Source organism: Peromyscus eremicus, chromosome 20, assembly GCF_949786415.1.
Source record: "Peromyscus eremicus chromosome 20, PerEre_H2_v1, whole genome shotgun sequence".
Taxonomy (NCBI): domain Eukaryota; kingdom Metazoa; phylum Chordata; class Mammalia; order Rodentia; family Cricetidae; genus Peromyscus; species Peromyscus eremicus.
Window position 1 is genome coordinate 10,163,596 of NC_081436.1, and position 14,292 is coordinate 10,177,887.

The window sequence follows — 14,292 nt, forward strand, 5'->3', positions numbered from 1 at the left end:
AATCACACCTTGAATGTAAACTTTAAAATCTTAAAAGAGGGAGCCAAGGAGATGGCTAATGGTTAAAGTGCTTGCTGCACAAATGTGAGTTCAATTTTAAGAACGCACATATAAAAGCTGAGTGTGGTGGCACATGCTTATAATTCCAGCACCAAGGAGGCAGGGGCAGGCAGATTCCTAGGGTTTCCTGGCCCTTTACCCTAGCTTATTCTGCTTGGCAATTTCCACACTAATGAGGAACCATGGATCAAAACAACAACAAAAACAACCCAAAAGATAGATAGAATTGATTAATAGATACATAGATGATAGATTGTTGTGGAATATTCTTTAACACTGTGTGAAGTTATGTCACTGTGATTGGTTTAATAAAAAGCTAAATGGCCAATACCTAGGTAGGGTTTTTGGGGCAGAGAGAATGCTGGGAAGAAGAAGGGAGGAGTTGTCAGCCAGATGGAGAGGAGGCAAGACATGCAGGAAGACAAGTAAATGTCATGAGTCATGTGGCAACACATAGATTAATAGAAATTAATTAATTTAAGTTATACGAGCTAGTGGGACAAGCCTAAGCTATTGGCTGAGGTTTTATGATTAATAGTAAGTCTCTGTGTTGTGATTTGGTAGCTGACTGGTGGGACAGAAAAATCTACCTACAATAGATAGATAGATAGATGAAAAATCCACCTACAATAGATAGATAGATAGACAGACATAAAGAAAGAAGAAAAGAAAATAGCTCTTGAGGAAAGAAAACTAATATTACATTCATCCTATGCCTCTACACATGCATGAATGCTCACTAACACATATAAGCATGTGTATATACAAGAATGAACACACATACACAAATACACTACTCTATGCGACAGGTTCCAGATTAAAAGGAATATATTGTTTGATTTTATTTGTATGACATTATGTTGCGTGATGAAACTTTTCCTGGGGAGATGCAGTACGCGTGTACGTACTCCAGATAGGGAACTCATGACAGATAAAAAGTACAGATACCACCAGAATAAAACCCAATGAGTTTTATTAGGGTTCCTTACAGAAGTATGGGTGAGGGGTCACTTACAGGAGCAGAAATGAGTCAAAGACAGCTGCAGTACCAAAGCCCACCCCAGCATGGGTGACAGCTCACAAAGCTGGGAACCTGGAGCCCACTGCACAGCCTGCATGCAGCTCAGCACGTTGGAGAGCATCCTTTCCAATAGTCTGTCTAATCCTCTCCCAGTCAGCTCAGCTGGTTTCTGCTTCTTCCAGGCAGCTCTTCTGGTCTCAGAGTCTTCACTGCAACTCAGCGTTCTGAGTCTTCTTGGCAGTTTGGCTCATCTGAGTGTCTTCTTTGCAGCTAAAATTACCTTCCATTGGAGGGGGGACTCTCAGTTTCTGTTGCTTGCTCTGGCAGGGGAATCTGGTCATTTTCAGGGACTTCCCGAAACTCTTTTCAGTTGTTACCTTCCTGCCTAAGGAACTTCCTTGCAGCATGGGATGTTTCAACCTTGGAGGAAATTGTTACACAACACAATACACTCCAGGAAAAGTGATTTAGGATGGGGAATAGATCGGTAGCTGCCAGAGGTTAAATTTAGGGGAGGAATAGCCATACCGTACAGCAGGTGGCAAGTTTGGAGTTGATGAAACTACTCTACATCTTGACTGTATGATCATAATTTCATGACTACACATTATCCAAAATTCATAGAAGAATTAATTTCACTGTATTGTGCATGTGCATATATATATGTATACACAACACACATACACAAAGTTTTGTTTTTGAGAAAGGGTCTCACTATGTAACCCTGGTTAGCCTGGAACTCACTATGTAGACCAGGCTGGCCTTCAGCTGAGAGATCTGCCTGCCCCTGCCTCTGGAATTAAAGGTGTGTGCCACCACACCTGGCACAATAGAGAATTTTTGTATACATATTTGTCCTTCCATTTAAACTTAAAATTAATAATTGGATTTGCAAAATATTAAGTACCTTCAAATTCATAAAATTCTATTATTTTGAAGTAGTTCAGGAATTTATCAGTTCAACAATTTAGAAATATAGACTAAGTATGGTAGTTCACACCTGTAATCTCTGAACTGGTGGGGCAGAGAAAGATTGTCACGAATTTGGAGCCAATCTGGTCTTCAGTGTGAGATCCTGCAGGTTTTAAGTCCCGGAAAAATCTCCAGTGCTAGAGGGTAGAGATAGGTGGATCCCTGGAGCTTGATGGCCATTTAGCCTAGCTGAATTGGGTAGCTCCTGTTTTAGTAAAAGACCCCATCTCCAAAAAAAGATGGAGAGTGATTGAGGATCCAACTTCAATTTACACACACACACACACACACACACACACACACACAGAAAAACATATCACACTACAGGCAAGGTGGCATATGCCTGTAATTCCAGCCCTTCGAGTCTGAGGTAGGAAGATCATGAATTCAAGCACAGGCTGCTCTGAATTGTGAGGCCTTGTCTTAAAATATTAAAAAACAAAGCAAAACAAAACATACATCTGTGAAGATTACCATTTATCTTTTCCCTCAAATAATCACAACGACAGGATCTGTTGGGACCTGTAGTGTCGGCAGCTGTCCCCAGCAGTGTTATGTGAGCCATGCCCTTGATTCAAATAGAAACTACAATCCAAGCTGTGGGTGGTGGCGTGCACCCCCCAAAAAAACCCCCTGCACTCAAAAGGCTGAGGCTGGAGGATTACCAACTTGAGACAGTCCTGGGCTACCAGGTGAGACCCAGCTTCAAAAACTAAGAGGGGTTCTGGCAGGATGGCTCAGTGGGGAAGGCAGCATTGGCAAGCATGGCACCCTGAGTTTGATCCCTGGGGTCCTCACATACAAGGAGAGGACCCATCCACACACGTTGTCGTCTGGCCTCCACAGGTGCAGCGTAACTCAATAAATTAGTGTTTAAAAAACACACAAAACAACAACAACAAACTCCGACCAACCAATGCCTGGCAGGGCATTAGTGGTCCTTAGCGAGGTGTCCTGTTAAGTAGCCATGATATCCCATAGGAGCACTCACTGGGCTGAGGGGCGGTGGACTCCCTAATAATCCCACTAAGATCCCTGGGCTCTCTAACTTGAGAGTAGATTCAGTGCCATCCCACCTCCGTTCCCTTTTTCCTCAAGCTTCCCTGGCAGTTACACAAACTGGAAAAGCTGGAAAAGCAAATGTTTATAAGAATACACTGGGTGCCAGCCATGGTTCCTCATGTATATCAACCCAAAGAATACCTGTGTCACTATTCCCATTTTATAGGTGGGGAAATTGAGGTACAGAAATGCAAGTAACTCATCCAGTATTTTCCAATCCGTAAGTGGAGCTTATGTTAAAGAGTCTATCTTCCTCTGGAATCCAGCCATTCTAATGAACTATCTCAGGAAAAAGAGTGTTTAACAATCATAATAATCCTAAATATGTATATTATTACCCTGTTTTAAAGACGTGAACACTGAGGCACAGGTTAAATACCCAAGGTTACATGATTAGTACGTTTCAGAGCCAGGATTTACATGTTGCCTTCTGAGAAGGAGTTTAAGTAACTGAGACCTGCTACAAATTGGAGATCACCCTGCTTCAGCTTCCTGAGTGCTGGGATCAACATCATGTTTGATGGCAGCCTGAGCTACAGAGAGAGACCGTGTCTCAAAAAAACTACAGTGCACCTCCTGCCACCTCAGCATAGGGTTTCTGCTCTAGACACGGCGTCCCAGTCCTGCTACAAGGAGGATGATCTGGGCACTGAGGTTTTCTTAAATGCCCTTCTGAGGGTTCAGGGAGTAATGAAAAGGGAAGGAGACCGAATCCCAGGAAGGAAAGTGCACCCCAAGAGCCTACTCAGTACCCCTGAGCCTGCTGACACCCCCTACAGGAATCTCCCGCACCAGAGGACAGCACATGCACCTTGCTAGACCTGACCAGCAGCCTCTGCAAGTTCAGGATGCTGCAGCCTTCTTCCAGACAAGAGTCTCCTTTGCACAGAGCTCAGCTCAGTTAACCCCATGTTGGACCCATGAATTGCTGCCTGTGAGTATAAAAGTCAGGGTCACAGCAACCGACAAACAAAAATCCAATATAATTAATCTAAGAAATGTCAAGTAATATTTAAAATATTATAATATACACTATATAAAACATCATTGGATATATTATTTATATGATATGTTTGCTTCTAGAATATAGAACACTTAATGAAGTGTGTTATTTAGGGAAATTTGAATGTTTTCATTAGCATATATCAATTATTCATAAAGAGTTTCATGATGATATTTCATGCATGTATGTACTATATTATGGTCATATTAAAAATATGGACTCCTTCATGGATTGTGTACATCCTTGTGCAGGGGCCATGTTACTCTTATTTGTTGTTTGAATTTTAGTATTTGTGCTTCTGAAGCAGGCACAGCACTATTTTTGCCATATTTATACATATATGCCATTTTCCTTTGTTCTTATCACCCTCTCCCCAGCATCCCTTCCCCACCCTCCACGCCCTCTTGCTGATCCCCTCCCTCCCTGCACACAGTTCCTCTTTCTGCTCTGATGGCAAAGGTGTTATTCTGCTCACAGACACACACACACTGTCCCAATCACTTTCTTTTTTCTTTTTGACAAAGGGTTATGTAGTCTTGGCTATCTTGGAGTTCACTATGTAGACCAGGCCGGCCTCAAACTCACAGAGGTCCACCTGCCTTTACCTCCTGAGTACTGGGATTAAAATCGTGTGCCACCACATTTGGCCTCCAGTCATTTTCTTATGAAATTTTTAGAACAAAAGATTGAAAATCTCCCTTAAATATTATTCTCCATGTCTGAGGAAAAAGAATATTTCTCCACTGAGAAATTTAATAGTGCAGCTGTATTCATGCTTTTTTTTTAAGGTACTTCTAAATTTTTCAGATGTCATAGTAGAAATTTCTGGGTCAAATTAATGGAAGGATATTTAAAATATATTTGACCTTACCAGCGGTTCTAAGTGTAGCTACAACGTATTTCACACTGAAAGCTCATAAACTAGTTTAGTAAGTGGCTGGGGTGAAATCTTTACTGAGTTTATTACAATGCTGTTTGTTAGTACATTCAAAATCATAAACGCTCTGTGCTGTGGGGGTATTTATACATGGGGCTGCTTCTCTGTACTCCTTCAATACCTGCAGTGCTCATGGGCAAGAACACACCAAGATATAAGTGCGTTGTAAGTGTAGAGAACCAAGAGCTTTTCGTCTTGAGACCCTGTGTGCTTTTAGTGATACTGAACCTAAAACTTTCCCCGTGAACAAGAAACTTAACTGCAAGTTAACAAGAAAGTTAACACCAAGTAACTCCTTCTAGTGGGACCAGCTTCTCTTTTGCAATCCTGGACATTCCACAAGGACACATATGGACATCTTATCCCAGGGCATTTGTTAAGCACCTTAAACGGCTCGAAGAAGAACTGGTAGATATAAAATGTTATCATTAAGAAAATACAGGGATAGGGGCTGCAGAGATGGCTCAGCAGTTAAGAGCACTCGCTGCTCTTGCAGAGGACCTGAGTTCAAATCCCAGCAGCCTGTCAGGTGGCTCACAATTGCCTGTTAAAGCCAGCCCTGGGGGATTTGAGACTCTATGCAGGAACTGCATGCATGTGCACATGCTCATGTGTGAACAGACACACACACATTAAAAAGAAAAGCCAAACACAGCAGCACACATCTGTAATCTCAGTGCCAGGGAGGTAGAGGCAGGAGGATCAGGAGTTCAAAGTCAGCCTTGGCTACATTGTGAGAATAACCTGTTCTTACATAAGATCCTGTCTAAAAAAAACCAAAACAAAAACAAGTAAAATAAGCAAAAAGAGATGAGAGAAAATAAGAAGTCTTTGAAGAAAAAATATGTCAGACAGAAACCAACAAAGGTGATGAAAAGTTGGAAGAGATAAAACTGAAAAGGCAGTATCTGTAGAAAACAAGGTGAAAATAGAACAAAATATAATTGGAAAGCAAGAGAAATTTATTGTAAACTGAGAATAATAGATGTTAATAGAGAATTTTTGGACATGACCAGAAGATAAAATATCATTTTATCTTTTTAGATGTGGTCTTGCTATGTGGCCCAGGCTATTGTTTAACTCAAGGTCCTTCTCCCTCTCCTTCTCCCTCTTGAGTGCTGAGATATCAGGTATGTGCCTCCACATCTAGATGAAAAGAGCATACTCAAAAGAATTTCAATAATATCAAAACAAGCACCAGTGAGAATGGTGAGATATAATATTCAAATAGATATGTATATAAACTAGTCTACTCTATAGCACACCAAGCAGATATTCTTTGTACCAAAAGAGAGAGAGAAAGAGAGAGAGAGAGAGAGAGAGAGAGAGAGAGAGAGAGAGAGAGAAAGAAAATCATAGTGTGGACCTCTACGGCTTTGGAGCAAACCTATGCTCTGTGTAGGATAGAATGGCTGATCATGATCTAACACTAAATGACTACATGGAGTTCCTTTTTTTTTTGGAATGGACCAAGCCCAAAATTTACATGTATATGCACAGCAACAACCATACCATTGAAATAGTGTGTAGGATATTGTACATAAGCAAGAATAAAGAGAAACACACAACAGGAATTCTCTCAGTCCACATCTGTAGCTTTATAAGGAATTTCATGGAGTGGGGAAGAAAAAATTCTAGGCCTGGTTTACAAATGGCTCTGTATGATATGATGGCATCATCTGAGGTAGACGGCTATGTTACCGCAACCCTAAAGAGAGGTGGCAGTAGAGAGAAATTCTGCTAAGGAGAAAGTTTAGCAATTTGACTGTCCCCATTGTCTGGAGTAAAGCATGGTCAGAGTGTGAACCTGTGTTGATTTATGGGTAGTTTCTAACCTTTAAGCTATATGATCAGGAACTCAAAGGAGATTGGAAAATTGATGCAAAAAGTTAAGAACCAGGTATTGGATGGATCTTTAAGAACCTGCAGGAGATGGGGTTATAAATCAGCTCCACGTAGAGCATCATATGAAGGGGAAACTTGTAATGAGAGAATGAAGTGGATGTCATTCACTTTCTTCAGTCACCCTGGGGCTTTCTCGGTGGACTCATGTGTAAAGTGGTCATATTGTCTGAAGTAGAGCCTTTGCATGGGCTCACTCACATGATCCTCTCACCCAAGCTAACCTTATAGCTTTGCGAGATACGTTGCTACTGCTGGATCTCTAACCAGTCAACAGCACAAACAACGCTGGGTGTGGCATGTTTCCTTGGATGAGCAAGCCAGCTGCCTCAAGAGAGTTTGATTATATCGACCATTTCCTCCCAGCATGGAAGGAAGATATTTTCAGGGAAATGGGCACACAGTCTGGAAATGCGTTTGCTTTCACTGCATCATAGAACACCTCCATTGGTAGCATTCCCCATGGACTCATTGTCGGCATTTTTACTGTATTCTGAACAACAGTGCTGCAGATTAATAAACTGATCTCACGTCAAAAGGAAAGTAGCAGTCTACTCATCAGTCATGGAATCCACTCATCAGACATCCTTCATCCTTCATCTCTAGGAAGCAACTGCCCTAACAGAATAGTACGATGCTTATGGAGACCTGGTTCCCTCAGAAAACATCTTGAAAGTGTAGGATGCTTACAGTTGGTTTGTCTATTGAGATAAGATCTTACTCGATAGGCCAGGCTGGCCTTTAACTCACAGTAGTAATCCCGCTGCAGCCTCCTGAGTGGTGGGATTATCCATGTGAATCACCATGCCTGGGCGTGATGCTGTCTTGCAAGATGCACTGGATGTTTTAAACCAGAGGTCAAACTATGGTGCGGTCCTTCCCATCGCCAGAATATGGGAATCAAGAGAAAAGGGAGAGGGGTAGGGGGAAAGTTCTAGCTGTGAGACCATACAGACCCGAGTTCAGTTTCCCAAGAACACATGTATAGAGCAGGATGCAGAGGTATGAGCCTGTTATACCAGCACCAGAGAGACGGAGACAAAGGATCTCTAGGGTTCATTGGCCAGTCTAGCTGAATCAGAAAGCTGCAGGTTCAGTGGGAGACCTTATCTCAAAAAAGGTGAAGAGTGATTGAAGAGGACACCTGATGTTGACCTCTGGTCTCTGTATGCATGCGCACACGGAACAGAGCACACATTATCCACACAGATAGGGAGAGGGGGTCGCGACCCACAGGTTGATAACCGCTGCTGTGGGTTTTTACTCCAATGAATGGCACCCTTATAAGAAGAGAGTGGGACGTAGGCACAGACATAAGAAGAGATTAGGATACAGGCACACGCATACAAAGATGGCCCTGTGGAGGTGGGACCAAAAGAGATGGCTATCTGCAAGCAAAGGGCACAGGCCTCCGAAGAACCAGCCCTGCTGACAACCTCGTCTTTACAAGGCAACCTCCAGTATTATGGGAAGATACATTTCCATTCCGTAAAACACAGAGCCTCTAACACTTATCTTGAAAAATCAATGCAACTGCTAACATATAACTTTTATACTCATCTAAATTAGAATCTCCACTTTGCAAACATAAAGTAATGCTAACCGACCAAGCAAAACCCCACATAAATCAACATTTTAAACGTTTTTTTTTTCAAATCTTGTGTAATCCAGAGCCTTGTGCGTGCTACACAAGTGCCCCACCTCTTAGCTATATACACCCCAGCCTGTTCTACTATACTTTGAATTCCTTCTCTCAGAGGCTTGTATTCTATTTCCCTCTTAATTACCCCAATTAATCTCTAATTCCCAATGATAAAAAAGATGGCGTTTCCCATTTCGGTTATTAGCTTATTAGCTCTTGTTGCTTAGTAATACATCAATACAGGAGTCTCCCCTTAGCTGAGGTTTTTCTTTCTTATTTCAATTACCCTCAGACAATATAGTTCAACATATTAAGGATTTCATAAACAATTAACTCATAAGTTTTTAGTTGCTGTCCCACTCTGAGCATTATGATAAAAATTTGCTTCTTCCTGCTCTGTCCCAGCTGGGTAGAGATTTCCCAAACATTCTTACAGGACACCCCAACTACAAGTCATACAGTTAGCTGTCCTAGCTTCAGATCAACTGTTCTAAGTACGAAGTGCCTGAACTCGGGTCCTCTTTACTTAAGCCTGATGCTAAGCTTCTATGCCCCCATCAGTCCACCCAAGTAAGGCAGAAGGCAGGGCTCTGTGAAGGGATGAATTTCCTCTGTTACTCTCTCCAGGGTGCAGCTTTTCTGACGGCGATCCACCGACTGCCATGCTAGGGTGGTCTCTTGATCAGAGCGATGGCATGCTAACTCTGGTTGTGGGGTACCGGCTCGATTGATTGGCGAGGTGGGACCAGAACTTAAAGGACCAGTGTCAGGATCTAGCACGGGATGCATGTCTCCAGCAGGCTGAAATAACGAGATCTGGGGGAAATGGTGTTCAGGGCAGAAGTAAGCTCGTTCGCCATGAGCAGCATCCGTTTTGTAACAAGCCACTGCAGAGCCCGGTGAGGCCAAGAGCACGCCTCTGGAACGAAAACACCATCAGACCCTGCAAAGGTTTCGTCACGTCGGAATTATGTAAGCCACAGCAGGGCACCGAACCTTTTCGGAGGTTCCGTCGTCTCGCTTCCCCCCTGACCCCCCGCAGGGAAGGGTGACAGTCCCCGCTGCGCGGTGGGGCAGGAGGGGCGCGTGCCCGAGCGCCCAGGCGTTTTGCAGGCGCGGGCCATCGCGTGCCCTCCGGGATTCCCGGCCGCGGCCTGGAAGGGGGAAAAGCTCCGGGCTGGGGAGGCGGCGGCGGCGGCGGCGGCGGCCGTGCCGCGAACTCGCCACCAGTGGCCGGGCCGCGCGCTCCCCGCGTTTGAAGTCTCCGGCGCGGCCGCTGGTTGGCCGGCGCGGGTCACGTGCGCGCGGGGCAAGGAGTTTCCCCGACAGCTGGAGGCTGCGTGGGATCCGGCGGCGGCGGCGGCAGCAGCGGTGGAGGCGGCGGCGGCGGCGGCGGCGGCGGCTGCAGCTCGCGGCGCGCGGCGCGGCCTTCCCCGCCCCCTCGCCTCCGCGCTTCCGCCGGCCCCCTTCTCACCGCGGCGCTGACACGACCGGTCGGCCGGGCCGCGGCTCCGCGCGCGCGCGCTGTCGGCAGCGAGCATGGGCGACAAGAAGAGCCCGACCCGGTACGAGCCCCCGCCGGCGGGGGCGGCCGCGGCCCGAGGCTGGATCGCGGCGGGGTGGACGGACTGGGGGTAGCGGGAGGTGGAAGGGACGGCGACGGCGCCGCGCGCTCGGCTGCCCACAATGGGCCGCGATGGCGGCCGGGGTCAGCGGCCGCGCTCCCCTCCCCCGCGCGCGCGGCGCTGGGCGGGCGGGCGGGCGAGCGGGCGGGCGGGGAGGGGAGAGAAGAGAAGGGGGGGGGTGAGAGGCGGGGGTCGCGGGCCGGGCGGGGCGGGGCACGGGGCCGGGCGCGGCCTGCCGCTGACCCCGCGCTGCGTCGTGTCCGGTTGTGTCCTGCAGGCCGAAGCGGCAGCCGAAGCCCGCCTCGGATGAGGGCTACTGGGACTGCAGCGTCTGCACCTTCCGGAACAGCGCCGAGGCCTTCAAGTGCATGATGTGCGATGTGCGGAAGGGCACCTCCACCCGGTGAGTCCCGCGCGCCCGCGGCCGGCGACACCTCCCCCCCACTCCCCCCCGCCGCTTCCCCAGCCTCCCCCATCCCACCCCACCCCATCCCCGCGTGACGCGGGGGACATCGGGGCGGCCCAGCCAGGCGGCGGCCGCGGTTGGGGCGCGACCCAGCTTCAAGCCGTGGCTTGGCGGCGAGGGGTCGGCGGTGGCGGTGGCGGTGGCGCCCGCAACGCCGGCTGCAAAGTGGGGGGGGATGAATGATTCAAGGGGGTCGCTGGCGGCGGTGGCGGCGGCAGCTGCTGCTGCGATCCTTGTGCGTGGCCGGTGCGCTGCCCCCCTCCCCAGCCTGGCACGAAGACGTTGGCCGCATTGTTGTTAGTGTGCGGGTGTGGGTGTGTGTGGAGGGGGATGGGGGTGTGGAGGAAAGGCTACGATGTCTGTCATTCGACCCTCCGGGGTGGGTGGGGAGGGGGGAAAAAAGTGTCTCGTTGTCCGATCGTCAGAGGTTAAACTTGCTTAGGAATGGATGTCCGGAAGGGTCCGGGCCAAGGTTTTGCGTCTTTTTTTTTTTTTTTTTTTTTTTTTTTGTTCCATTTCTGTAATAGTTTACAGGGAAGTAGTTGGGAGGTGAACCCGGGAACACATTTTTTACTCCCGAGGAGCTGAATAACTGGAGACAAACGTGATTACATGATCTTTGCCTGTTTGGAACCCTACATTTGTTGTATGGTAGACATAAGAGTATTATAGTTGTCTTAAAAAAAAAAAACACTTAAAAGAATTAAATCTAGGAAATTCAAAGTCAGTGGCATTCTTGATCTGTCTACACTTGGTCGTAGGTTCTTTGCAGGAGGGTAGCCTTTGAATTCACTTCTTGTGATTTGTAGCAATATTAGGTAAGGTATTTATTTTGATACTATGAAGCCTATTAAAATACACATTACCACAAAAAGAACACTGGGAAGTTTCTTGTTGCTTGAAAAAGAGGGCCTATATAATTTTGACATATTCTGAGTAGTCAGTTCAAGTTATTTCTAAAAATGAGGTATCCTGGTTTTGAATGCAATTTATAGAATTTTATTAAAATTTTAAGTGTACAGGCATGTCAGAATTTTATTGTCTCTACCATACTAGTTGCTTTCGACATACCTGCCTTGTAAATCTCAATAGGCTTTTACTATGAACTCATTTATATTAGACACAATATTTTCACCATTTCATGATGTTTATTAAAAAGCAAGTTTTAAAATACCTTGTAAGTTAAAAGGAAAGATTCTAAAACGAGAAACTATTTGCTATTTTTGAACTCATGTTTTAAGCGTTGTGAAAAGCTGGGTGTATCTTTATGTCTATATAAGGACGAGAATGGCTTAGCATGGAATTGCATATCTACGTATTTGTAAATAAGTGATATGTAGAACATTTGACTTTCCTTGGAAGTAGAGACAATGACTATAATCCTAATCTCTGCCACTCTATTGGTGCTTTTTGTTTCGTTTCCCCCTCTATTCTCTTGTAGCTGTTAGAAAAATACTGGAACTAGAAGAACCTATTTGTTTATTTACAGAGACAGCAAGGAAGGGGGGAAGCTGGTGTTTTCCTGCACAGCCAGTCTTGGGGTTAGAGGAACCCCGAGAAATAGAACAGGTTGGAACACTCAGAAGAGAGGCAACAGGCTGAATCCCTGGCATCTGGAAGAAGAGACTAGTAAACAGGGCAGATGGCCCAGGACAGAGGAGTGGGCCTACTTTAGAAGAGGCCTGAGGCCAACCTGGGGGCCCCTGACTTTTTTTTTTTTTTTTTCATACCAGTATATCTGAGCTCTTGTAGTTCCACTTTTTAGTGGTGGAAACATTACTTGAGGAGGACTCACTGAAGCGTTGTCATGTGGATTGAAACTGAAGAGGCTCTGGGCAACTCACCAGAAGTCTAAGGGACACTCTGTTCCCAAAAGTAAGTGTTCTGCACTGTGACCCTCTCAGCTTCCGCCTTCCTGCCTCTCATTGTCTCTTCTCTTTTGGCTTTGGCCCTAAGATGACTCTTAAGAGCTCTCATTTCTCTGTTATCGGTTACCTGTCCTTCTGCTGTTTCTGAAACTGAGAGTGGAATCCATGTTTGGATAGAACAGTAGAACAGGGCATTGTTAATAAGTAGATACTGATTTCATGCAGAGTATTTCCTTGTCGGAACAATTGGAAAACACGATTCAAGGACTGCAGAACACAGATGAAAAGCCAACGTTTCAGTGTTTGGGAGGAGTTGTTCCCCCCAGTTGGCATGTTTATTAGCACTTAGAGTAATTTAAAGAATAAGGCTGGCGAGAAGCAGAGCAGGAGTGGGGAGCTCCAGAGCATAGGGATGCAGTTTGCTAACAACTTGTTTGTGTGACCTTAGCCAGTACTTGGATCCCTTGGGTCAGAAAGACCTCTGAACTGAATCTGTCTTAGTTGCCAAATGTGAGGCCAAGCCTAAGCCATTCCAGACATCTGAAACATCTTTTTTTTAATGTGGGAAGATGGGTTCATAGTGTTTCTTTGAAGACTTTACTGGAATGGATATATACTTATATATGTATTTAGATATATTTTTTTGTTTTGATTTGAGACAGGGTTTCTCTGTGTAGCCCTGGCTGTCCTGGAACTCGCTCTGTATATCAGGCTGGCCTCAAACTCAGAGATCCACCTGCCTCTGCCTCCAGAGTGCTGGGATTAAAGGCATGCGCGACCACTGCCGGGCTAATATGTAAATTTTTTAAGCAACTGATTCAGATGAGTATTTTCTTTGGCTCCATCTTTGGTATTTGCATCATTCCACAGAATGTGTTATATACATAGCAAGTATGTTGGAATAAAATGGGATTGGACATAGCTTATGCCGTTTCTGTCCTTGAATTTCATTTTGTATTTGATGGCTTTAGTTTAAATTTGTTTAGTCCTTTAAAAAAATCTAGACTGAGCAAGAAGACAGTGCAAGGATCGTAAACTTCTGTATTATGCTTATATCTAAACAGTAATAGATGTCAGAAAGACAGGATTCTTTTGAGTAAGCCTTGCCCTGTAGTTCAAGCTAACCTTGAACCCACAGCATTCCTCTTCCCTTAGCCTCCTCAGTACTGGGATTACAGGTATGAGCCAGCCCAGACAGACAGGGAATATTTTAAAAAGGAAACAAATACACAAAACCCAAACCCCCAAAACAGGTGCCGCCTGGTCTCCTGTATAGCTGGCTCTTGTTTTAAAGTAAGTATCATAAATAAGAGCATGTGAGACTTTAGGAAATGAACTGTTCAGGGTTGTAGAAAGGAAAGTATTTCCTATTGCTTATGAAGGTATTAACTGCTTGCTGGATGATTGAATGAAGATGAGTATCTTCATGTGGGAATGGAAAATTACCTTTTTTCTTTTTCTTTCTTTCTTTCTTTCTTCCTTCCTTCCTTCCTTCCTTCCTTCCTTCCTTTCTTTCTTTCTTTTTTTTGGGAAAGGGGAAGTGGGTGTCTAATTTCAGGCCTCAGGCATGGTACTTACAGTACTCTGACTTGAAACCACACACTCAGCCTTGGAAAATTACTTTCTTGATTGATTTGGATAGCAGATAGTTACAAATAAAAGTGACAAAGTTGTTTGCTTTGTTTTTGAGCTGTTGTCTGAATGGTAGCTGGTAAGTCATCCTAACCCTACACG

At 45.3% G+C, this 14,292-nt stretch overlaps 1 protein-coding gene and 1 non-coding gene across 5 annotated transcripts in view; one reads left to right on the forward strand and one right to left on the reverse strand.

Moving 5' to 3' along the window:
• Positions 1 to 4,326: 4,326 nt before the first annotated feature.
• Positions 4,327 to 4,429, reverse strand: LOC131897288 (U6 spliceosomal RNA). The gene has a single exon (XR_009375640.1). It is a non-coding gene; the product is annotated as a U6 spliceosomal RNA (small nuclear RNA).
• A 5,611-nt stretch (positions 4,430 to 10,040) lies between these two features.
• The window catches only part of Yaf2 (YY1 associated factor 2), a 67,459-nt gene continuing 63,207 nt past the window's right edge, over positions 10,041 to 14,292 (forward strand). The window contains exons 1-2 of one of the 4 annotated variants that reach the window (XM_059247533.1): positions 10,041 to 10,164; positions 10,502 to 10,627. In XM_059247533.1, the coding sequence (XP_059103516.1) occupies positions 10,139 to 10,164; positions 10,502 to 10,627 (152 nt within the window). In that variant the 5' untranslated portion in view covers positions 10,041 to 10,138. Of the gene's footprint in view, positions 10,165 to 10,501; positions 10,628 to 14,292 lie in introns of those variants that run through there. The other 3 variants (XM_059247530.1, XM_059247531.1, XM_059247532.1) reach the window with 3 other exon arrangements.